This window comes from Rhinatrema bivittatum, chromosome 12 (genome assembly GCF_901001135.1).
Source record: "Rhinatrema bivittatum chromosome 12, aRhiBiv1.1, whole genome shotgun sequence".
In the NCBI taxonomy this organism is placed as follows: domain Eukaryota; kingdom Metazoa; phylum Chordata; class Amphibia; order Gymnophiona; family Rhinatrematidae; genus Rhinatrema; species Rhinatrema bivittatum.
Window position 1 is genome coordinate 35726404 of NC_042626.1, and position 19921 is coordinate 35746324.

Here is a 19921-nt window from a genome sequence, read left to right on the forward strand (position 1 = left end):
ACCCCTACCCCCATCCAAAAAAACATCTTTTTTCTTTTTTGTGCTAATGACTCATAACAACTAGGGGATATAGGTAACAGAAAACAGAAATGCCAGCAAAAAACTGTGTAGTAATGAACAGACAACTGATTGAAGTGGGGGGGGGGAGGGGAGGGCAGATTCAAATGAAGATATTTTAATAAACCTTTTCTCTAAAACTATAAAGCTGTCAACTATCACACCACCAGGGACATAAATGCCAATATATCTATATCTATCTATCTCTCTATCTATCTATTTATATATATATATATATATATATATATATATATATATATATATATATATATATATATATATATGTGTGTGTGTGTGTGTGTGTATATGTATATATATATATATATACACACGCACATACATACAGAATGAAATGAGCACTTTTTTGAATACCCTTTTTCTTTATTCCTTAAAATAAGCAAATCCAGATTTAAAAAAAATCACTGCATTGTACATGAAAAATAGCCAGAGAGAGGAATTCTTGTATTACCAATACATTTTATATTTCTGCTTACACTTCCACTACTAATGGATCAGAGATTGCATTTTCTGGTTAGAGAGAATGAATACAAAATAGCATGGAAATGTACAGAGACTGGGCCATCTGCAGGAGGTGGTGGGGCAGATTGGGAGAGCCAGTGGGACCGATGTAATAAGCCACGCTGACCCCAGCAGATTTTTCCGTGCTAAAACAACACTGGTACATAGTGAGGTTTTAAGCATGAGGAAAAGCTTGGGTTAAAATCCAAGTTAAAGCCAACGCTAAGATTACCGCTTCTACATGCAAATTGTAGGGTCACGAGCTTGATGCAGGAAGGTGTACTACAGGTTGACTGCTATGCCACCCGTCTTGTTAGCACAGGAATTTCAAGTCCTGGGTCAAAGAGAAGGAGTTAAGCTTTCCGTGGCACTGAAAGGGCAGAAGTGCTGCAGCGGTGTGGCAGCCCCTTCCACGGATCAATGTCTCGCTGCTGGCTCTAGTCCCGGCTCCAGATCGCGTGAACCCATTCAGCGGAAAAACATCCCTCTGCCCCGCGTGGAGGGAGGGGGCTGATCCACTGCAAGGAGGCAGGGGAGCTCTCACTGGATGTTAAAGGGCTGAGCGAGAAGCCAGCTACCTGCTCGGGAAATAATTTAGCGTCACGGAATTGAAAGCAAAGACACTAACACAAAGTTCCTTTCTATTGTGCAAGAAAATAAAAAACAAAAAACCTGGTAATGGGCAAATGGTCTGAAACCTGCAGGTTCAGCACATTAGCTCACAGCTGTGGGAGACTTTTGCACAGATTTGCAGTTTAAATGGCAAGCATATGCCCTATCAATACAAAAAAAAAAAAAAGTGCATCCCTGTGTTTTTTTTTTTTTAGACAAGGGGCATTTTCATGCCAGCAGCAGCTTACTGCATCCCAGGGGAACCGCGGGTTTCTGCCGCACGAGTAAAATAAAACCCGGGCTAACATTTTGCTTCAGTTTTTTTTTTTGTTTTGCGTTGGCCTCAGTGTGGGCGTATGACCGGTGGCACTAGAAGCAGAAAACAGGAGCCCCCAGACTTCTGAGCCCAGCATCCCGCAGAAGCTTGTCTGATGTCAGAGAGCCCTGCTTTACCGCGGAGGATGGCGGTGGGTCTAGCATGAAAGAGGTCTGTGTGGCTTCTAAGTTATTCATTTTTCTGGGCCCCCCCAAAGTTCCTGAGATTCAGTAACACGAAGAACTGGAAGAGGCATAACTTATTACTCTACCTGCCCGTGCTAACGTGCGGCCGTTCTGTTCTGTAGTCTTGCCAGAGTTGAATATAATTAATCGATGTTGGAACGGAGAAGGGATACTTTTTTTTTTTCTGGGTGCGTGTACAGATGTGCACTACAGATGCACTTTCTTGGGAAGTGAAAGGGGAAACTTCCTGTTTTGTTTAATTTTGTTTAGAGAAGAGGATGAAAGAAAAATGAATGAAAGTTCATTCGTTTTTCATTTTTTGTTCAAAGGAAAGAAAACTTTGGCAGGTACAGTGAGCCCAGGGACCGTCACCTGCCAAGAAAAATAAAATCCTGCTGCCGCCAGGAAAAGGCTACCCCCACAGCTCGGCATCATCCCCCATAGCCCTCTTCCTCCCCCCCCCCCCCCATAATACCACTTTTTACTCCATCCACAGGTCTTCCATGGGCAGGAACAATTCCCCGTTGCTTCTGTCCCACCGCTGCTGTTTTTCCAACCTGAGAACAGCAGTAACGGGGGCATGAACGACTGGGGTTTGCGCCTGCCCATGGAAGGACCCGCAGATGTCGGGGGGGGGGGGGAGGAGGGGGCTGGCACTGAGCCTAAGGGGGGGTGGATTTTATTTTTAAACTTTGGCAGCAGTGTAGGAGAGAGAGAAGGGCCCGGGCCTGACAGCTTTTCTTTTTCATTTTAAATAAGCAAAATAAAAAGAAACTAGCACCAAATTTTGGTTTCCTTCCTCCGTCTTTCCATCTTTCTCATAATATCTTTCATCTCTCATCTGTCCATTTTTTCTCTCTCCATTCCCCTTCTTGCTTGGCCTCCACTCCTCTCCCTTCTATGTGGGGCCCTACCCCCTCCCTGTCACTAACCCTCTTCTCCAACATCTTCTCCCTCCCTGCTGCTTGGCCCCCTTCTTTCCCCAGCATCCTCTCCCCACTACTGTTTTCCTCCTCCCAGTATCTGCTTTCCCTGTCGTTTGCCTCCCCTCCCTTCCTCAACATCTGCTCACACTGCTCCCTCCCACCCCCTCCTCAGCTAACTGAGCAGTGTGAGCCCATCTCACTCACAGCAGCCCACTGCTCTGTTTCTTCTATGCTGGCAACGTGAGCCATGGGCCGGCACTTCCTGCTGCCAGTCTCCTGACTGTATTTATGTATTGTTCATTGTAATTTTCTTCTATTGTTGAGAGCCAGCTAGAGCCTTGTGTTCATCAAGAATAGGCAACCAATACATTTAAACAAATATAGTAACATAGTAATGATGGCAGAAAAAGACCAAAATGGTCCATCTAGTCTGACCAGCAAGTTTCCCTAGGTAGTAACTGCTGCTCCGTGCAGGTTACCCCCACGTTTCTGTTCAGGGTAGTAACTGCCGCTGCGTGCAGGTTACCCCCACGTTTTTATTCAGGGTAGTAACTGCCGCTGCGTGCAGGTTACCCCCACGTTTCTGTTCAGGGTAGCAACTGCCGCTGCGTGCAGGTTACCCCCACGTTTCTGTTCAGGGTAGCAACTGCCGCTGCGTGCAGGTTACCCCCACGTTTTTATTCAGGGTAGTAACTGCCGCTGTGTGCAGGTTACCCCCACGTTTCTGTTCAGGGTAGCAACTGCCGCTCCGTGCAGGTTACCCCCACGTTTCTGTTCAGGGTAGCAACTGCCGCTCCCTGCAGGTTACCCCCACGTTTCTGTTCAGGGTAGCAACTGCCGCTCTGTGCAGGTTACCCCCACGTTTCTGTTCAGGGTAGCAACTGCTGCTCCGTGCAGGTTACCCCCACGTTTCTATTCAGGGTAGCAACTGCCGCTGCGTGCAGGTTACCCCCACGTTTCTGTTCAGGGTAGCAACTGCCGCTCCGTGCAGGTTAACCCCACGTTTCTGTTCAGGGTAGCAACTGCCGCTCCGTGCAGGTTACTCCCACGTTTCTGTTCAGGGTAGTAACTGCCGCTGCATGCAGGTTACCCCCACGTTTCTATTCAGGGTAGTAACTGCCGCTGCGTGCAGGTTGCCCCTAATAAACGAATTTTGAAGTGGCTCGTGGTGCCGGCACAGAAGAACCAGAGCAGTCAGCTGCCATTCAAAGGGCTCCCAGCACTCCTCCTCTGCTCTGTACCCTGTTCAGTCTGAGGCGCAGCGGCAAAACTCTGCGTGGCCACGGCCGCCGGCATCTTGGAGCGAGCAGTGCCTCCAAGATGTAAATGGACGTCAGCCTGGGCACGGCAGCCACTCAGACCCACTATTGCATCTGCTCCATATTCAAATGTTTACTCAGGCTGCTCTGCCTGACCTTAGCTTTCTGCAGATAATTGCTGTGCACCTAACCAAAAAAGGTATCTTTCCATGTACTATAAAGCACATACAGGTTGTAGGATGCCCCTGCATTTCACAGCCCCGCACTCAATCAGCTCAGCCAATGCACTCCAGATTTCCCGCTACCTTGCAACTCTTTCATAGCATCTTTGTCCCCTCCCAAAATAAAAAAAAAAAAGAAAGAATTGATATTCCGGTGCTGAGCCTGCAGATCAGTGGTGGTGCGCCGAAACACAATACACCCTTTCCCCAGTCGTGGGAAGATCCAGCAGTGACTAAAGTGACGTCACTCTGCCTCCCTCAGAATGACCTTGCTCTTAAGATCTGAAAGAGAACAACAGCAGTGACAAAGCCACAGCCCAATAAGGAATCTTATTTTCTATACATATATGAAAGGAACAATAGCACACTACATTTTTCTTTCTTTGATCTTTTCATGTAAATTTAATTGGGTACTTACTGTGCACAGCAAATGTCAAATTTATTCTTCAAACATATCCACTGTATTCAGGTTTAGCTTTATTAGAAATATATGGAGCCTTCTAAAGCTGTTAAAATGATCAATTAATGTTTTTGTAGTAAAGTGGTAGGAAAAAAAAGACTAAGAAATGATCAGCATGTGAAGGATAGGATTCGTAGATTCTTTTCTCAGATGTTAAGTGTCCATGCATCGCATGGCTTCTTTCTGATCGTTTGGTAAGCATATCTTAGTTTTGAAATTTGTGTAAACATTTTGAGGAATTATTTGAGGCTTCAGTTTGTGTGCATGTTTTTCACTAACAGCACTTGTATACTTGCTGTACTAGCTATTTAAACTCTGGAAGCAATGATTATAAATTCTGGAAAAGAATCTATGAATTATACCTTTGAATTTAGCTGAATTTTCAAAGCTCTCTCTTTTCATGTAGTTACTTTGTTATCACCAACTTTTTTTCTGTAATAAACTGGCACCAATAGCCCTCTTAATTTCAAATTAAAGCAAGCTTTTGAAGAAACTATGCAAATATGAAAAGCAGGCTCCCAGAAATAAGAGGCAAGGTGTGAGTTGCTGGTAGGGAGTAGGAATAAATATCAGTTGCTGTGCCTTAGTGATTACAGTTTGCATCACCTCTTCAGTTCTGCCTGGCGTGAGGGGTGCTTTTAAGTTCTCATTCAGCCCATTGGAGCTACTGCGGAAGTGCCCTGAACATAGCAAAGAGAACATTACAGCTGCAAAGAGCCAGAAGGTAGGGGTCACCGAAGTCACTTGTTCCTGAAAGCCCCAGTGAGTGGTTCTCTTGCCCTCAGTCATAATGCCAGGGCAGGCACAATACTCACAGTCCGCTTCTCCTGAGATATGAATGCTGCCAGTATGAACAGTGGAGCAATCTCCATGGGCTACTATGGAGCGTGCTGACAGTCAGCAGCAGTGATTAGGGAAGAGAAACAAAGTGGCTTCAATCTGTTTATTAATGCGATGGTATTACTTAGGCACTGTATAAATATTTGGGTTAATATTGCAAATGGCATGTTAGCTCTAAGACAATGGTGAAATTAACATTCCTTTCAAGTGATGTAAAGAATAACGTATTACTAAATTTGATTTATGTTGTCAGCACACCTACCCAACCTTTCTCAGTCTCCCTCAAAAATTTTTTTTGCAAGAGTTAGCAGGAATACATTCAGTTCAGGTAGATGCAAAAATGTAGTGCAGGTTTGTTTCTGAGAAAGACTGAGGCCATCACTGCTTCTGTCTCAATCATGATGGTATAACAGCATGCTGGGTTTAAAGCAGCCTTGTAATGCAATGGATTAATGCACTAAACTTTCACTGATGACAGCCTACATTCAGCACTGACCTCAGTCAAGTCCAGAATTTAGAACAATTCCTCCTATCTGGTGGCTTCAGCTCACGAGCGGCCTAGGTCTGAAATAGCCAAGGGAGCTGCTTCAAGTCAGAAACACAAGGGCTGCAGAGCAGGATCCAGACACTTTGATGAAACAACACAGAGGTTCAGTACCCAAATATCAGTTCTTTTTAAAGGTGGGACAGAGATGCTATGAAAGAACCATAAGCTAGAGGGAAATCTGCAGGGCCCGATTTAAGGCGACATGTGCCCCATAGGCAGTGGGGGAAGGGTGTTATTCTCCCCTTCATTCCTGTTGGGGGGGGGAGGGGGGGACTGGGATGATCCATCCTGCTAAAATCTCTTCCCCCCCCTCCCTTCTCACCTCCATAGTGGCACCTGAAGATGAAGAAAGAGCAGTGGGGGAGGGGGCCTGCACCAGCCCTCGCACCCTGACAGACCCTGTGATGCTCTGCCTGTTGCACTGGTTTCCCTGGTAATAGGAAGCCCGTGCAGGAGGAGGAGGTGGGGTGCTGCAGGGTCCTTCAGTACGGGAAGGCAGTTGAAGGCCCCGGGTTTCATTTTTCATCATCTTTAAACGCGGTAGAGATGAGAAACGGCGCTGCAGCGGCAGGCATGGATTTAGGCCAGACACTCCGGCACCTTTAAGAATGTGTCACCAGAGGCAGTTACCTACGCTGCCTATGCCTAAATCCAAGGCTGGAAATCTGCAATATGCTGCCAGAGCTGATTGAGTATGGGACTCTGAAGTGCACTTGTCTATGATGCTGTATTATGAAAGATCATATGTAACTCATTACATTGTGGATTGCAGGACAAAATTAATGAGCCCAATATTCAGCAGTGTAGGAAACAGACAAGTTATCAGGATAAAGGTAGCTAGATAAATTGTCCAGGATATTATTCAATAGAGTGCTGCTAATTAGGCGCTCTGTTGAATATAGCTGTACAAAGTCTTAGTTAGCCAGATAAACTTATCAGACTGCTGTCTGGAGCAACCAGACTTAGATGAATAAGTTATCTAGCTAACTGTTAATATCAGAGTTAGCTGGACAATTTATTTGGCTAGCATAAAATCCATTTGGACCAGCCCCTCCAAATGCCTACAAATTATCTGGAGAAATGTAATCTGGCTAACTATTTAGCTGGATAACTTCAAGGTGGTCAGAGCAAGGGATTTTTGAAAACCCATGGTTTGCTCAGCTAAATGCCAAACTTAGCAGGACAAACCATTTGAATATTGACGCCGATGTTTTTTCTGTAAATAATTCAACATAGATTAGCAGTCGTCGTGATTGGCAGTCATACACAGTTGAACAGTATGACTTACATCAAGAAAATCCCACTTCATGCCCCTCCTTTTCTCTATTTGCAGATAGTTATGAATTCCACCAGGGCAGGAAGAAGATGAGTTTATCTTTCTGTAAGAGAAGGGGGAACCAACCTCAAATCCCGTAGCATAGTACGTTACCTTGGTCTGAAATAATCCACTACTGCTGTAATACTGTTTTCAGATTGCATCTGTCAGCATTCTAATGACTTTTGACACCGGCACAAGGACAGAAAACAAACCAGGGCAGAAAGGGGACTGACTCACGGATAGCGGATAAATAAAATAGTCTTTCCCCTTTCCCTCCTTAACCGTGTCTACTTGTATAATCTCTGAGTTTTATCGTTGCAAGTCACGCCTTGTCCACTCTAAGTGAGGGTGCACCAGAGCACTTTTACTCCCTTCCTTGGGACGAGCATGGCCACTTATTCATAAGCTGCTCATCCCTTCATCTGTGACACCTAATCCTCTAGTACCTTCTCCAGTAGCTCCCTTACATTTTTTGCAATATATTCTGTCCTTTGCTAATCCTGCTTTGATAGCAATGTCCTTCAAACTCCTCTCAAAAGTTTGCTTTCTTTCCCATTGCATTTTCTTCCATCTCTTCAGTCGACCGCCTGGGTTCCGTTCCAGCAATTGTGATTCTTGCAATGTAAATATTTCATTTGGGTTGCACCAGCTCCTTGCTTTTCTTTCATTCTCAAGCATCAAAATGAATCAGACTGCCAGTGTCATGATGCTCACTTATCACGGCCGTATTTGAGCGATGCTGTCTGAAAATAAAACGTATGCTCTCTCTCTCTTTTTTTTTTCTGTAGTGTAGTTTCCTGATTTCCATGTTTTTCTAGCAGAATGAGGGCTTGTTGAGAAAATTAATAACACAGTGCTCTAATCAAAACAGTGTCGGCAAATTAAAAAAACATTCCTAGCTAACAAAATTCTGCAAGCCGAGAGATTTCTGAAACAACAACAACAACAACAACAAAATGCTTATGATTCAAATAGCTGCACAGTAAGGTAATGAGCACAAGAAAGTGTTGGGATTATTAGCAATTCATTACTGGAGCAATGATCAAGCCCTGAGGGGGTGTTTATGGGCCCTCCGATAATTTCTACCCATGGGCCTGCTGCAAGCGCATTTTCAAAGGGAAATGCCACGGACTTTGCCCCCACTTTGTAAAGTCCACGCTGTGACGGATGCATGGGGATTTCAAAATGAAAACCCTGCGCACTGACGACTGACTTCTCTCTGCCCCGGCCCCTTGTTGCCCCAGGGAAAATCCACCCTTGCCGTTTAATGATGTTGAGGGGGAAGGCAATTTTCAGCTCTCTGTTTTACCTGGGTTACTAATTATTTACCAGCATAAAAATCTTCTGAAAATTCTCCTCTACCTTATTGGCTCTTTCCTCACTATACAACTGCAATTTTCTAATTGTCTCTTTATTTCAAATGTTATAGAACAAACCAGGCAGCCAATAAATGCAGCATCGGTGCATATTACAATAATAGTAGAGTGTTATAGCTTAGCACATATTAGTTCCAGAAGGGAACCGATATGCATTCTCCTGGTTGAAATGAAGACTCCACCATCTTATTTTTTTTGTAACTATGTATATCAACTTTTCTTCTTCTCTGAAATGTAGGAATGATTTCCACACATCCCAATAATTATGACTTTTCTCACTTCTCATCTTAATCTCTCTGGTGTGTGAATGTTACATACAATTCTCCTGAATCTGATGTTTGTAAATTCTTCCATGTGTATGCTTTAGTCATTTGGGATACAACCAACATGAATGTAAGCAATTCATCTTCTTTTTTTTTTTATATGTAATCTTTTTTATTATTCGCAGATCAGAACATACAACAATATATAATATACAAGCAAACATACCCGCACAGAAGCAATTCATCTTCTAATTGGTATAATTCCCCTTACAAAAGAAATTCCACCGGAATCAGTAGCAAATCCCCTGTATTATTTCTTGAATATTGTCTTTAAATAGGTTCCAATAGGGGTGTGCACAGACATTTTTTGTTTCTTTCCTTTTTTCCTTTTTTGGCTTTGTTTTATTTAACATGAAACAAACAGCAAAATGTAAAAATGAAATAAAAAATAAGCGAAACCAGAAACTATATATCAGAGAAAAAAAGAAACAACCCCTGCTAGGTCTCCCTTCCAATCCCTCCTACTCACCCCAGACCTTATTATCATTGAGGATCCATATTCAGACACAGTCTGGATCACAAATTTAGCTGGATAAACTTATCCAGTTAACTTTGGAGCTATATTCAATAGTGCAGCCACACTACTGAATATAGCTGGCTATCTTACTAACCCCTAGATTTATCATAATGATATAAATATAGCAAAAATAGTGCCTGTGATTTTAAAAAAAGGGCGTGGCTAGGCTAATTACCCTGCTCCCACATCTGTGATTTATTGCACCTGTGTTACATTTCGCTTCACACATTGATTAATACATCAGGAGGGGGGAGAGTGAGTGCCTGTGTATAGAGTCAGTCTGACACTCTATATGTACCACTGTAGAGGGGCACTTTGAATCGGGGTGAGTTTCAGAAGGTTGGGGCGGGGGGTTAGGGGGTAGTGTTACAGAAACATTCTGAGGTATTGATAGTAAAATTGACATCACTGAAGATTTGTAGTCATTATAATGGATGAAAAGTATAATTAGAGGAGTAGATTTGTATAACACAAATGTGGAATTTGCGTTATGTTATTTATCGCATGCGTTAGGGCGATACCATGCTCGTTAAGGTCCTATTGTAAAGTGATAAATGACTCTGTTAGCTGGCTAACTATATCTGGCTAACTTTAGGACAGGTTTTTGGCCTAACCGACTTAGCTGGCTAAGTTATATGCCTATCTCAGTTAGCCTGCTAACTTAGCTGTCTAATTCAATTCCTCCCATTTACTCCCCCGGAATGCCCCCAACTTAACCGGCTAAATTCTAGCTGGCTATCTTATTAGTTGGCTAGAAATTAGCCAGATAAGTGCCCAAATATTCTTAGCTGGTTAATTTCTGAGTTAGCTGGCTAAATGATTTTGAATATGGATTTCAGTGCTTTCTTTTTCTTCACAGAGCAGGAATAATACCTGCTCACTCCTGCTTTGCCACAGGTAGATTTAGAAGTGACACTAGCAGACGGAGGCCAGCACTGGTCTGGGTTTGCTGGCACCGTTTTGTACAGAGGAAATGAACAATGATGCCAGCTTTGGTCTGTCGGCACCTCTCCTAAGTGCACCTCTAGCAAGCATAGCGGGAATAATTGGGGATCACTTCTGCCCTGTGAAGAAAAAGAAAACTAGGGTAAGGGGGTTTCGGGATTGGATTAGGGTGGTGGGGATTAGCCAATAAGAGGGTTTTATTTTTATCTGCAGCAGCATTTTAAAGTGAAGCAAAAGAACGCAAACAAAATGTCATTTAAATCCTTTTGTTTCACTTTAAAAAACAAATTGAAATTAAATAGGGCATTTTGTTAACATTTCCTGTTTCGTTTCAGGCAAACGCATATCCCTAGTTTCCACAGAAGGAGACCGATCACCTTTTCAGCCTGGTTGTGATTGTCCCAGGCTGACAGCTCATATTATACTGCCTCTTCCTATTGCAGTTCTTTTCAATGGCAACCTGCTTCCTCTCCCCCCCCACCCTCCAACCCAGGGGAGGGGAGAGGGGGTTTAATTTACTCTAACCCATATATCTTTTCCTATATCCTTGGATAATATTGCATTACAATCTCTTTCCTACTTTTGACAATTTTGGGGACAAATTTGTTCTCAGTAAAAACTGCAGCCCTTCACATGTAGTTTTAATATGTTGGCATCCATCTGTTTTCTTGACACAAAGCACACTGCTGACAGCTGAGATGGTGACAACTAATTCTAACATTGCTATAGGTTAAAACAGAGACATGCATTCTCAGCTGCAGTAATATTTACTCTGTACTCATTAAAACTTTGATGACATCACTAGAAATTCACGAATCCTCAATTGCTGTGCATTCCTAAAAGCTGCCATGTAAGAAATATTGGCAAGCCATCTTGCATGCATGGGATTTGATTGATTAATACTGGTTATGATCTCACATATTACAGCCCAAACACTGCATGAACCAATCAGATCACAGTTTGTGTGATCCAACTTACAGCTCTTCCATTTATGACTTCTACTAGGACTGGGGGGTGGGGGTGGTGGGGGGGGGAATGACATATTCTTTCAAAATGATTTGGAAAAATAAAGATGAACACAGGTTGAGGATTTAGTGCTACATTTATAACATTTCACAGTACAATATAGGAACAGTCAGAAGTTGGAGAGTGGCACTATTAACAAGGAACTATGGATCAAAAGAGGAAGACAGATTTGCATATTTCCAGATTGTTAGTCTTATTAAGAAGTGCAGCAGAGGGAATGACAATGATGATGATCTGACACAGAGAGAAATGTTTGATAATGTTAGTGAAGCAGGAAAGATGGAAAGAATTAATTTCTAGAAATGTGTCATGTTCTTTTTCAAAAAGGGGCTATTGCATTGGTGAGCGTAGCTATTACATTTCCCCCTACTTATGCATGCGAGGCGGCATTCGCGCACATCAATATAAAATTGTGCGAACGTGCACACACGTATAATCGATTGCATAGCACATGCGTATATGCGCGGATGCTATAAAATCGCTGCGCCCATGCGTGCGCGCCGGCAAACACACGTATCATGTGCGCCCGAGTGCGGGTTTTGAAATTTACTTCTAAGTGTGTGTGTAAGGGGGGGGGGGGGGAGGAATTATTTTACCGTGTACATGAGCACTGAAATGTGGGTGAACTGTTGGCTTGCCATGACCATGCAGCTGGGGTTCAGGTTGCAATATTCCTTGCTGCTTGGGTAACTACAGATAGCTACGTGAGGGGCTCTTTTGGAACTTGGGAATTAGGTGAGGCACGAGCGCCACTGTGTGACGCAAAGGGAAGGCCTAAAGAAGAGGGAACTGCAGATTCGTGCTCTTCCAGCAGGATTGGAACCAGTCAGATTAGAACGTGCTCATGCATTCTAGCTTTGCAATGGCCAGTGTGAAGAAAAAGTTATTTGCAGCATCCGATTAAACTGGTAGGAGCTTCATGAAAAGCCAGGAAATAAAATGGTGAACATGGGGAAAGTGTTTCAGGAGATGACCTTTTCTGGGCATCTCCCATTCTACAAGAGGAAGGAGAAGAAACGGTTAACTGAGTAAGAGCTCTGCAGTAACTAATATCAGAGAAAAGTGCCTGTCCATTGATCAGTGTGTATATTTGTAATGCAAGCTCGGTTCTGAAAGAGTTAACACGGGAAAGCTTTTTAGCTCTCCCTCAGCTGTGAATTGATGAGCTCAATTACTGCACTTGAGGTGGGGGGGGGGATGGAAGGCATGGGTTAATTCTGCGAAGCCCCCCACCAGTTCCCTTCCCCCTCCCCCCGCCCCCCACACACACACATAGAAGCCCAGCTCCGAAGCAGTTAACATGGGGGAAGCGCTGCCGCTCGCTCGCTCGCTATCCTGCGAGAGATTAATGTGCTAAGTCTGTTCTGAGTGTGTGTCTTTGCCGGGGAGAGAAAGTGTTGGTCAGTGATGGAGTTGCTGCCATGACAACCCTGGAAGTCAGCGGGTGTGATTCGGGGAGATGTTCTTAGGAGGCCGGGGAGCGGAGCTGGGATGCTGGACCTCTGGAAGGAGCAGAGTTTGTGTTGCGTCTGCCGCCTGCCTCCCGTAACATCCAGCTCCGTGCTGCGTCTTCCCATCGCCAGGGAGAGAGAAAGAGGGAGAGAAAGCCCGCGTCCCCACCGAGGCTCGCTCTCTCTCTCCTCTGCCAGTGCTCTGCCCCCTCTGAGGGATCGGATACAGTAGGGTCCATCACGGTCAGCTGAAACACACCTTTCCAACCCAAGACCACCTCCTTGCCTTGGGAAGCCTTGTGAACCCTCCCCTGAACACAGGCTTAAGATACTGGCATGTTCTGTTTTAATTCTGTTTCCTGCAGCAGTGTATCGCTATTGTCAGCGCCGCTCCATGTGAGCGATATTTCATTTCTTTTCTTTTCATGGGTTATAAACTTTTGATGCTGGATCCTGGCAACTTGTGCAATTGAATTATAAAGTAGCAGCTTGGAAAATTGCATGGAGTGTGACCTTCATCTCAGCAACCTTTAGTCCCTTCTCCTTCCCGCCACTGCCTCTCTCGCCCAAAGAGCACCGAGGGCTCCCTTCAGATGCCGTTTGGGGATCCTTTGATCTGATCTGTGGGAAGCTCAGGCTGGATTCTTGGCAGGTGGATTTGTCCTGGAGGAGATTTTGGAAGCCTGACTCCTCGTGCTCTGATCTCTCGTGTGTTTTTTGCACCCTCCCTTCGCCCCTGTTGGCAGGGGGGGGGCGGGTTGTACGTGTGTGGGTTGTTTGGCAAAGTTCTTGCCGCTGAGGATGGGGATCGGTGGGTACTTAGTCCTGCCCTGGAGGTGCCTGGCTGTCCTCTCTCTCAGACTGCTCTTCCTTGTGCCCGCAGGAGTGCCAGTGCGCAGCGGGGATGCCGCCTTCCCCAAAGCGATGGACAATGTGACCGTCAGACAAGGGGACAACGCCATTCTCAGGTAAGAGGAAATTAAATGACTTTATTTGGGGGTTTAAGGGTGTGGGGCAAGGGGGGGCTTGAACACAGAAATCACTTTGACTCTAGCACCTCATTGTTGTTTGTACCTCACAGATGTGAGTTTCTAGGCGACATTATCATGCCAACCTCATCTCATCTTATAGGGTACTTTGGTGAGTAATTTCTTGAGAAGGAAGCACTGATTTATTTATGTACACCCCCCCCCCCCCCCACACCTCCACACACCCACACTTCAGCTGGAAATTCACTTTCCGTTTTTGGTCGATCAGCACAGTCCTGATTAGAGAAGACGCTGCATCTCTGTGCCCCATTTCATGTGTGGGTGATCCGGAAGCCAGTAGAAGACACTTTGCTGTGCCAAGGATGTGCAGGGGTCTTCGGTTTTCTGTGCCCCATGTATTGAAGGAGAGATATAGCCTATTCTTAGGCATAGGCGTTAACATTTTGCTCTGCATCGTTGTGGCAATGTGTGTGCTAAACCATGAATTGTTTACTGGTGCCAGGTTTCACCACTTGATGTTGCATGCAGTATTTCAGTGAATACATTTAGAAGTGGCAGGACTGGGTGCCTTCTTTTGCTCTGCCTGCATCTGGGCTCTCAGATGTCTGTAGGTTATGTGATGTGTGAGGAAGATTTGTCCCCTATGAGTCGAACCAGTTTAACCAGTTTTTCTGTGAAATATCCACATGTTTTTTTATGTACCTGTAATGAGTACCTGGTAAATCTGTGTGAGCCCATGATGCCATGTTGATATGTGTGGAAAAGGGTGAGAATGGTTGCAGCAAATATTAAAAAAAACAACCAACTTCTAGCCACAAGCAATATTTTGAGCTGGAGAGACCCCCAGCTACCTTTTCATTTACACTTCAGCCTTGAGTAATACACATTATACAGTATGTTTGTGAGACTATAACTGTTTGTATTGAACGGCAGCCTTGGAACAAGTTACATAAATCTAAGGAGACTTTTATGGATGTCCCAGATATAATTCAAACCCTACTGAACTCTCTGCCTTACCACCCTTCATGCCCAGCCCTGGATTTGTCAATAGGCAGGCACCCATTATGTTTGTGCCTGGGGCAGCAGGCTGGCTGAGATTTGCCACCTTGCCTCTGACGTGCCTGGAAATGGCAAAATCCTAAATCCGTCCCTGTTCACGCCCCCTCAAAGCACAGCGCTGCCACGCTACACTAACCTGTTTTGCCTCCTGACTCCATGCAGCCCAAGCCCTGACCAGCCCTCTGTGGCAACTATTTGACCCCCCTTTCATTGTTCTGGCTTGGTGGAAGACGAAACGTAGTGGGATGTGTCTCGTGACGCATGACTCATCAGTATTTTGGGAACAGTATTTCATGAAACCAGCTAAAAAAAAATAAATCTATTTTAAAATTCACTGTATGCATTTTAACCTTCCCCACAGAGATGGTAAAAGAAATAGCCATTCTCCAGTGCATAGTTTTTTTTCAAACCTGTCCAGGTGACCCCCACAGCGAGTCAGGTTTTCAGGATATCCACAATGAAATGTATTACAGCCGGGACTTCCCTTTCTACCGTAACCCCATTCGAATATTTATAATATAAGGAGGTTATTCAGACATTAGAATTAAAAAAATAAACGAGATGTATTACCAAAACTTTGCCCCATCACGTAACTTTCAATCATTTTATCTAAATTTTCTAGAAGTCCCATCTATTAAAATTGCACCCTTAGACAACTCTCAAGAGAGAGCATTTGATGTGTTATGGACCGCCCTTCCTTCCTTCAGCTGAATGTAATAGAGAAGACGCCAAGGCTTTTAAGATTTTAAGAAGTCATTTGAATCTCCCAGTTACAGATCTTGCTCAGTCATTTAGATGACATATATTTCAGAGCATATTTTTCAGCAGTTGCTCCGATGTCCCCCCTTCTTTTCCTTTGATTCTCTGTCTTGTTGCTTTAATGTATTATTTTTTTATGTGCGTGATTTTGGAACCCGCCCCCAAACTTTGGAGGGCGTAGGAAAGAGATATTTATTAAATAAATAAATGAAAATGGGCACTGAAAAAAAACTATGCATTCAGATTGGATGAAGTTGGAAATTTGATAGCAATCTACAAGCATGGGAAACGTTCACGAGCTAGATCAGCCATCATCACTCTGGAATACAGTAATTTAGAGGAGTAGATTCTGTTATTGGTTTCACAGATGATTATTGTGTACTATTTAGTCTGTTTTAATGTTTTTAATTATGAATGTTTTATTTTGTGCACCATCCAGGGCTTTGATATGAGCTGTTCATAAATACTAAATATTAAATCTTCAGGAATCAAATTCATAATCTTTTATTTCTTTGTAAATGACTGTTATTCCCAGCAATACTATTTGTATCCTTGTGCATAAATAAGCCTACAAATATGCACCTAAATTACACCCATTTTCAAAGCAGACTTACACCCCTAAGCTCACAGTGAAAATATCTCACCAAATCTACTTGCACACACTTACATCTGCTATTTAGTGTGCGGAAATGTGGGGGGAAAGTGTATGTGCATACATTTCAACTTTCAAACGTATGCACATAGGTGTAAACTCTTCCTTAACTCCACCTACAAAAACACTTCACCTCAGTCCAATTAAGCTTATGTGCGAACAGAACATTCATGCATAATTTTACCCACAAATCGGATGGGCAATTTTTAAAAAGTATCTAAATTTTTGCCTATAGTGACGGTGTCATCAAGCCAGACGTTGTGATTTCCACCCAAAATCCAACCGGACCTCTAATCATTCACCATCACTCTAAAATCTATATTTATTAATTGAACTAATTTTTTGTAGATTTTTTTAAATTTTTGAATATCATAAAAATCATTTTTATGATATTCGAAAATTTAAAAAAATCTACAAAAAATTAGTTCAATTAATAAATATAGATTTTAGAGTGATGGTGAATGATTAGAGGTCCGGTTGGATTTTGGGTGGAAATCACAACGTCTGGCATGATGACACCGTCACTATAGGCAAAAATTTAAATCCGAATCAGTTTCCCCCTTTGTTGATAGTTTACCTATTGGGTTACTGTATTGACTCTTTTTTGTTACAATTTTGTGGTTCACAATTTTTAAAAATCCCATTTCTCTGGGTAAAGCATTGTTTTACCCATGCAAATGCTTTTGAAGAGTAGCCTCCTTGGGGGCCAATGCAATAAAGTGAACTCAGCCTAGCGCGCAGGTAATCGCAGGGTCAGGCACAGGTTTTGGACGCGCTAGACTAACCCAGTGCAAAAGTATGGTCAGCATGTCCAAAACGCGCGTCCAAACAAATGCGTAGCTGTTACCGCTCATCACATGTAAATGCCATGTAGATAAGGCTATTAGCTGTTACCACCCCCATTGCAGAAAAATGCCCGTTTGCCCAATGCACCCTTTTTAATGTGGCAAATTTAATGACAGCCCTGGAGCTGTCATTAAATTTGCCACTGTCATTAAAATTGCCTGTCATTAAAATTGCCACTGCGAGCCCAGGGCGCATGAAAATAAAAACAAAAATACTGCTCTCTTTGGTTCCTCCTACTTAGTATCGTTGCGATACTAAGATGTACTGCTTGCAGTGATAAAAATGAAAGGAAAACGTAATGGGCTGATAACAAAAAAAAACAATTTGTGGGCGCACAATGCACAAATACAATATACACACTCCAGGGAGATGCTACTGTGCGTGTAAATCAACTGCAAGGCGAGAAAATGGACGCTCGCATTAAGCACCCATTTTCCTGACACATGCACGTCTACAACTCCTGGGTGCACAATGCTTTTGAGCTCTAGGGATGCACAATTTCTCCCTAGTGCGTCCTTTTTAGCGCGGCAGCTCATTATATTATAGCAGCACGTGCCCAGGAGAGGTGGCTGTGCGTGCATTAGGATAATGGACGCTCAATTTTACCACGCGTGTTATTGCATCGCCCCCCATGTACTAAGCTCCTTTGTGTGGTGATCAGGTGGATTTGTTCATTTGACCGAGTGAGGTGTTTAGCTCTCTTAATAATCCTGATGCTGTTGGGATGTAATGATTGGTGTTAGAAGCAAACTGAGAATATGGCTGTGTGTTCAGACTTATGAGAGTCAGAATGAGGGTTTATTACTTGCCACTGCTTTTGTTCAAGCTAACGACGGGGTTCTGATGCATTTTAACCATGATTTACTGTTCACCAAATTAGAGAGAGACCAGCTTATAAATGTCGTTAAAGCCATGTTCATTTTTCTCTCTCTGCGCTCTTGGAAGGCGACTCCTCTTATGGTATCTCTTGTTGGCATTTGGAAAAGAACGAGTAATTTCCAATAATACCGGCAAAAGGTGCTGCCAACTACTCTGACCTCTATAATCTGTCCATGCCCCAGGGTGTCCCTGTGCACCATGGCTACATTATTTGGAGGGGGATCATTCACTTTCATGCTAAACACATCTTCCCTTAGCTACCCTACAAAAACATAAACCAATGCCCCCCCCCCAAAATTTTTTTTTTTTTATATATATAATAAAATAGAAACAAAACCTTGTCTGCACCATCATTCTTTAGAACAGTGGTCCCTAACCCTTTCCTGGGAGCCCACCAGCCAGTTGGGTTTTCAGGATATTCACAATGAATATGCATGAGATCAAATTTGCATGTTATGGAGGCAGCGCATGCAAATTTTCTCTCATGCATATTCATTGTGGATATCCTGAAAACCCAACTGGCTGGTGGGCTCCCCAGGACAGGATTGGGGACCACCATTTTAGAATATGGAGACTGGAATTGGAAGTTGGCTTCCGTTTACTTGCTTTGTTTTGATTCAAACCTGCCCTGGCCCAGCTTGAGAAGCAAGATTAAAAGCAAAAGTGATTTAGCTGCATTCTATTATATATTTTTTTCAGTTCATTCAGGTTTTTATGTTTCTTTTACTCTTAAGAAGAATTTGTCGCCTGCCTACCTGAGGCATGAGCTCTCCTCACAGAGATCACTTGTTCCCTCTTTGCGTCTCATCCAGCCTTCTCCGTCTCTCCTTTTTTTCTTCACCACTTTTCCCAGTTCCTTTATTCTTGAAAATGTTTTCTACACTATACTGTGCTATATTGTACTGTGCTTTTAACATATTCTATTATTTAATATATTCTATTATTATTATTATTACCCTTCAAGCTGAGGTTAAAATATTGTTGTCTGCCTAAATACCAGAAAAGATAGAACATTTTGGTCCTTTATCTGTCAGAGGCTTAACTCATGTTCTCTTTCTGCTGGACATTTTATTTCTGGTCAGAGGTGGAGTAAAGTTTCCAGTGCTAATGTTAATAAATGGGGCTGATCAGGAGGTTTATGATGTTGGAGACCTGCACATTTATGCAGACAAAAGTTGATTTGTGAGCATAAATCTTCCCTTCCTCTCCCTGCATCCTTTTCAAATATATATGGCCAGTGCCAAGCAACCTGCATGGACACCTCGAGTAACCATGACACCTGTGCCACACTGGTTCCATACTGCTTCCTGATGGGGTGGCAAGCTGGTGATGTCAGGTCCAAGGGTGAAGGGAGGATCACTTCCATACATCCCGGGCCAACCCCCTTCCTGTCAGGGAGATGATCAGATTAGATCAGGGATCAGTGTGGGTGGGGAGCCAAGGTGGAGAATAAGAGGGCGGGCAGTAACTGGCCTGGTCCATCTTCTTTATGTCTGGGCCATGTGTCCAGACAGAAGGCTCAGACCTACTTTTGACTAAGCCACTCCTCCTGAGTGGCTTAGTCAAAAGTAGGTAGGCATCCATGATTGCATGAGGTGGGCTACATGAAAGGCCTAGACCAATCAGATATATTTGTAGCTATATTTTAACAGGGGCTTGGGTACATAGGTTAGACTCCCTTGTCCAGGATCATGAATAAAGCTGTGTCCTTTATTATTACTCGAATAACTGTCTCTGAGTGTTCATTGAGATGAGTATTCTTCAAATGCATGCTGGCCCGGGTGTGCCATGGATGCCATGGTTATTAAAATAATGGCAATCTGGCCCTATGCACCTAGT

At 43.5% G+C, this 19921-nt stretch overlaps 1 protein-coding gene across 3 annotated transcripts in view; it reads left to right on the forward strand.

Annotated features, from left to right (window-relative positions):
* The window catches only part of LOC115073978 (opioid-binding protein/cell adhesion molecule homolog), a 1138013-nt gene that overhangs the window by 642512 nt on the left and 475580 nt on the right, over positions 1-19921 (forward strand). For all 3 annotated transcript variants that reach the window (XM_029572998.1, XM_029572996.1, XM_029572997.1), the window contains one exon: positions 13782-13866. In XM_029572998.1, the coding sequence (XP_029428858.1) occupies positions 13782-13866 (85 nt within the window). The remainder of the gene's footprint in view (positions 1-13781; positions 13867-19921) is intronic.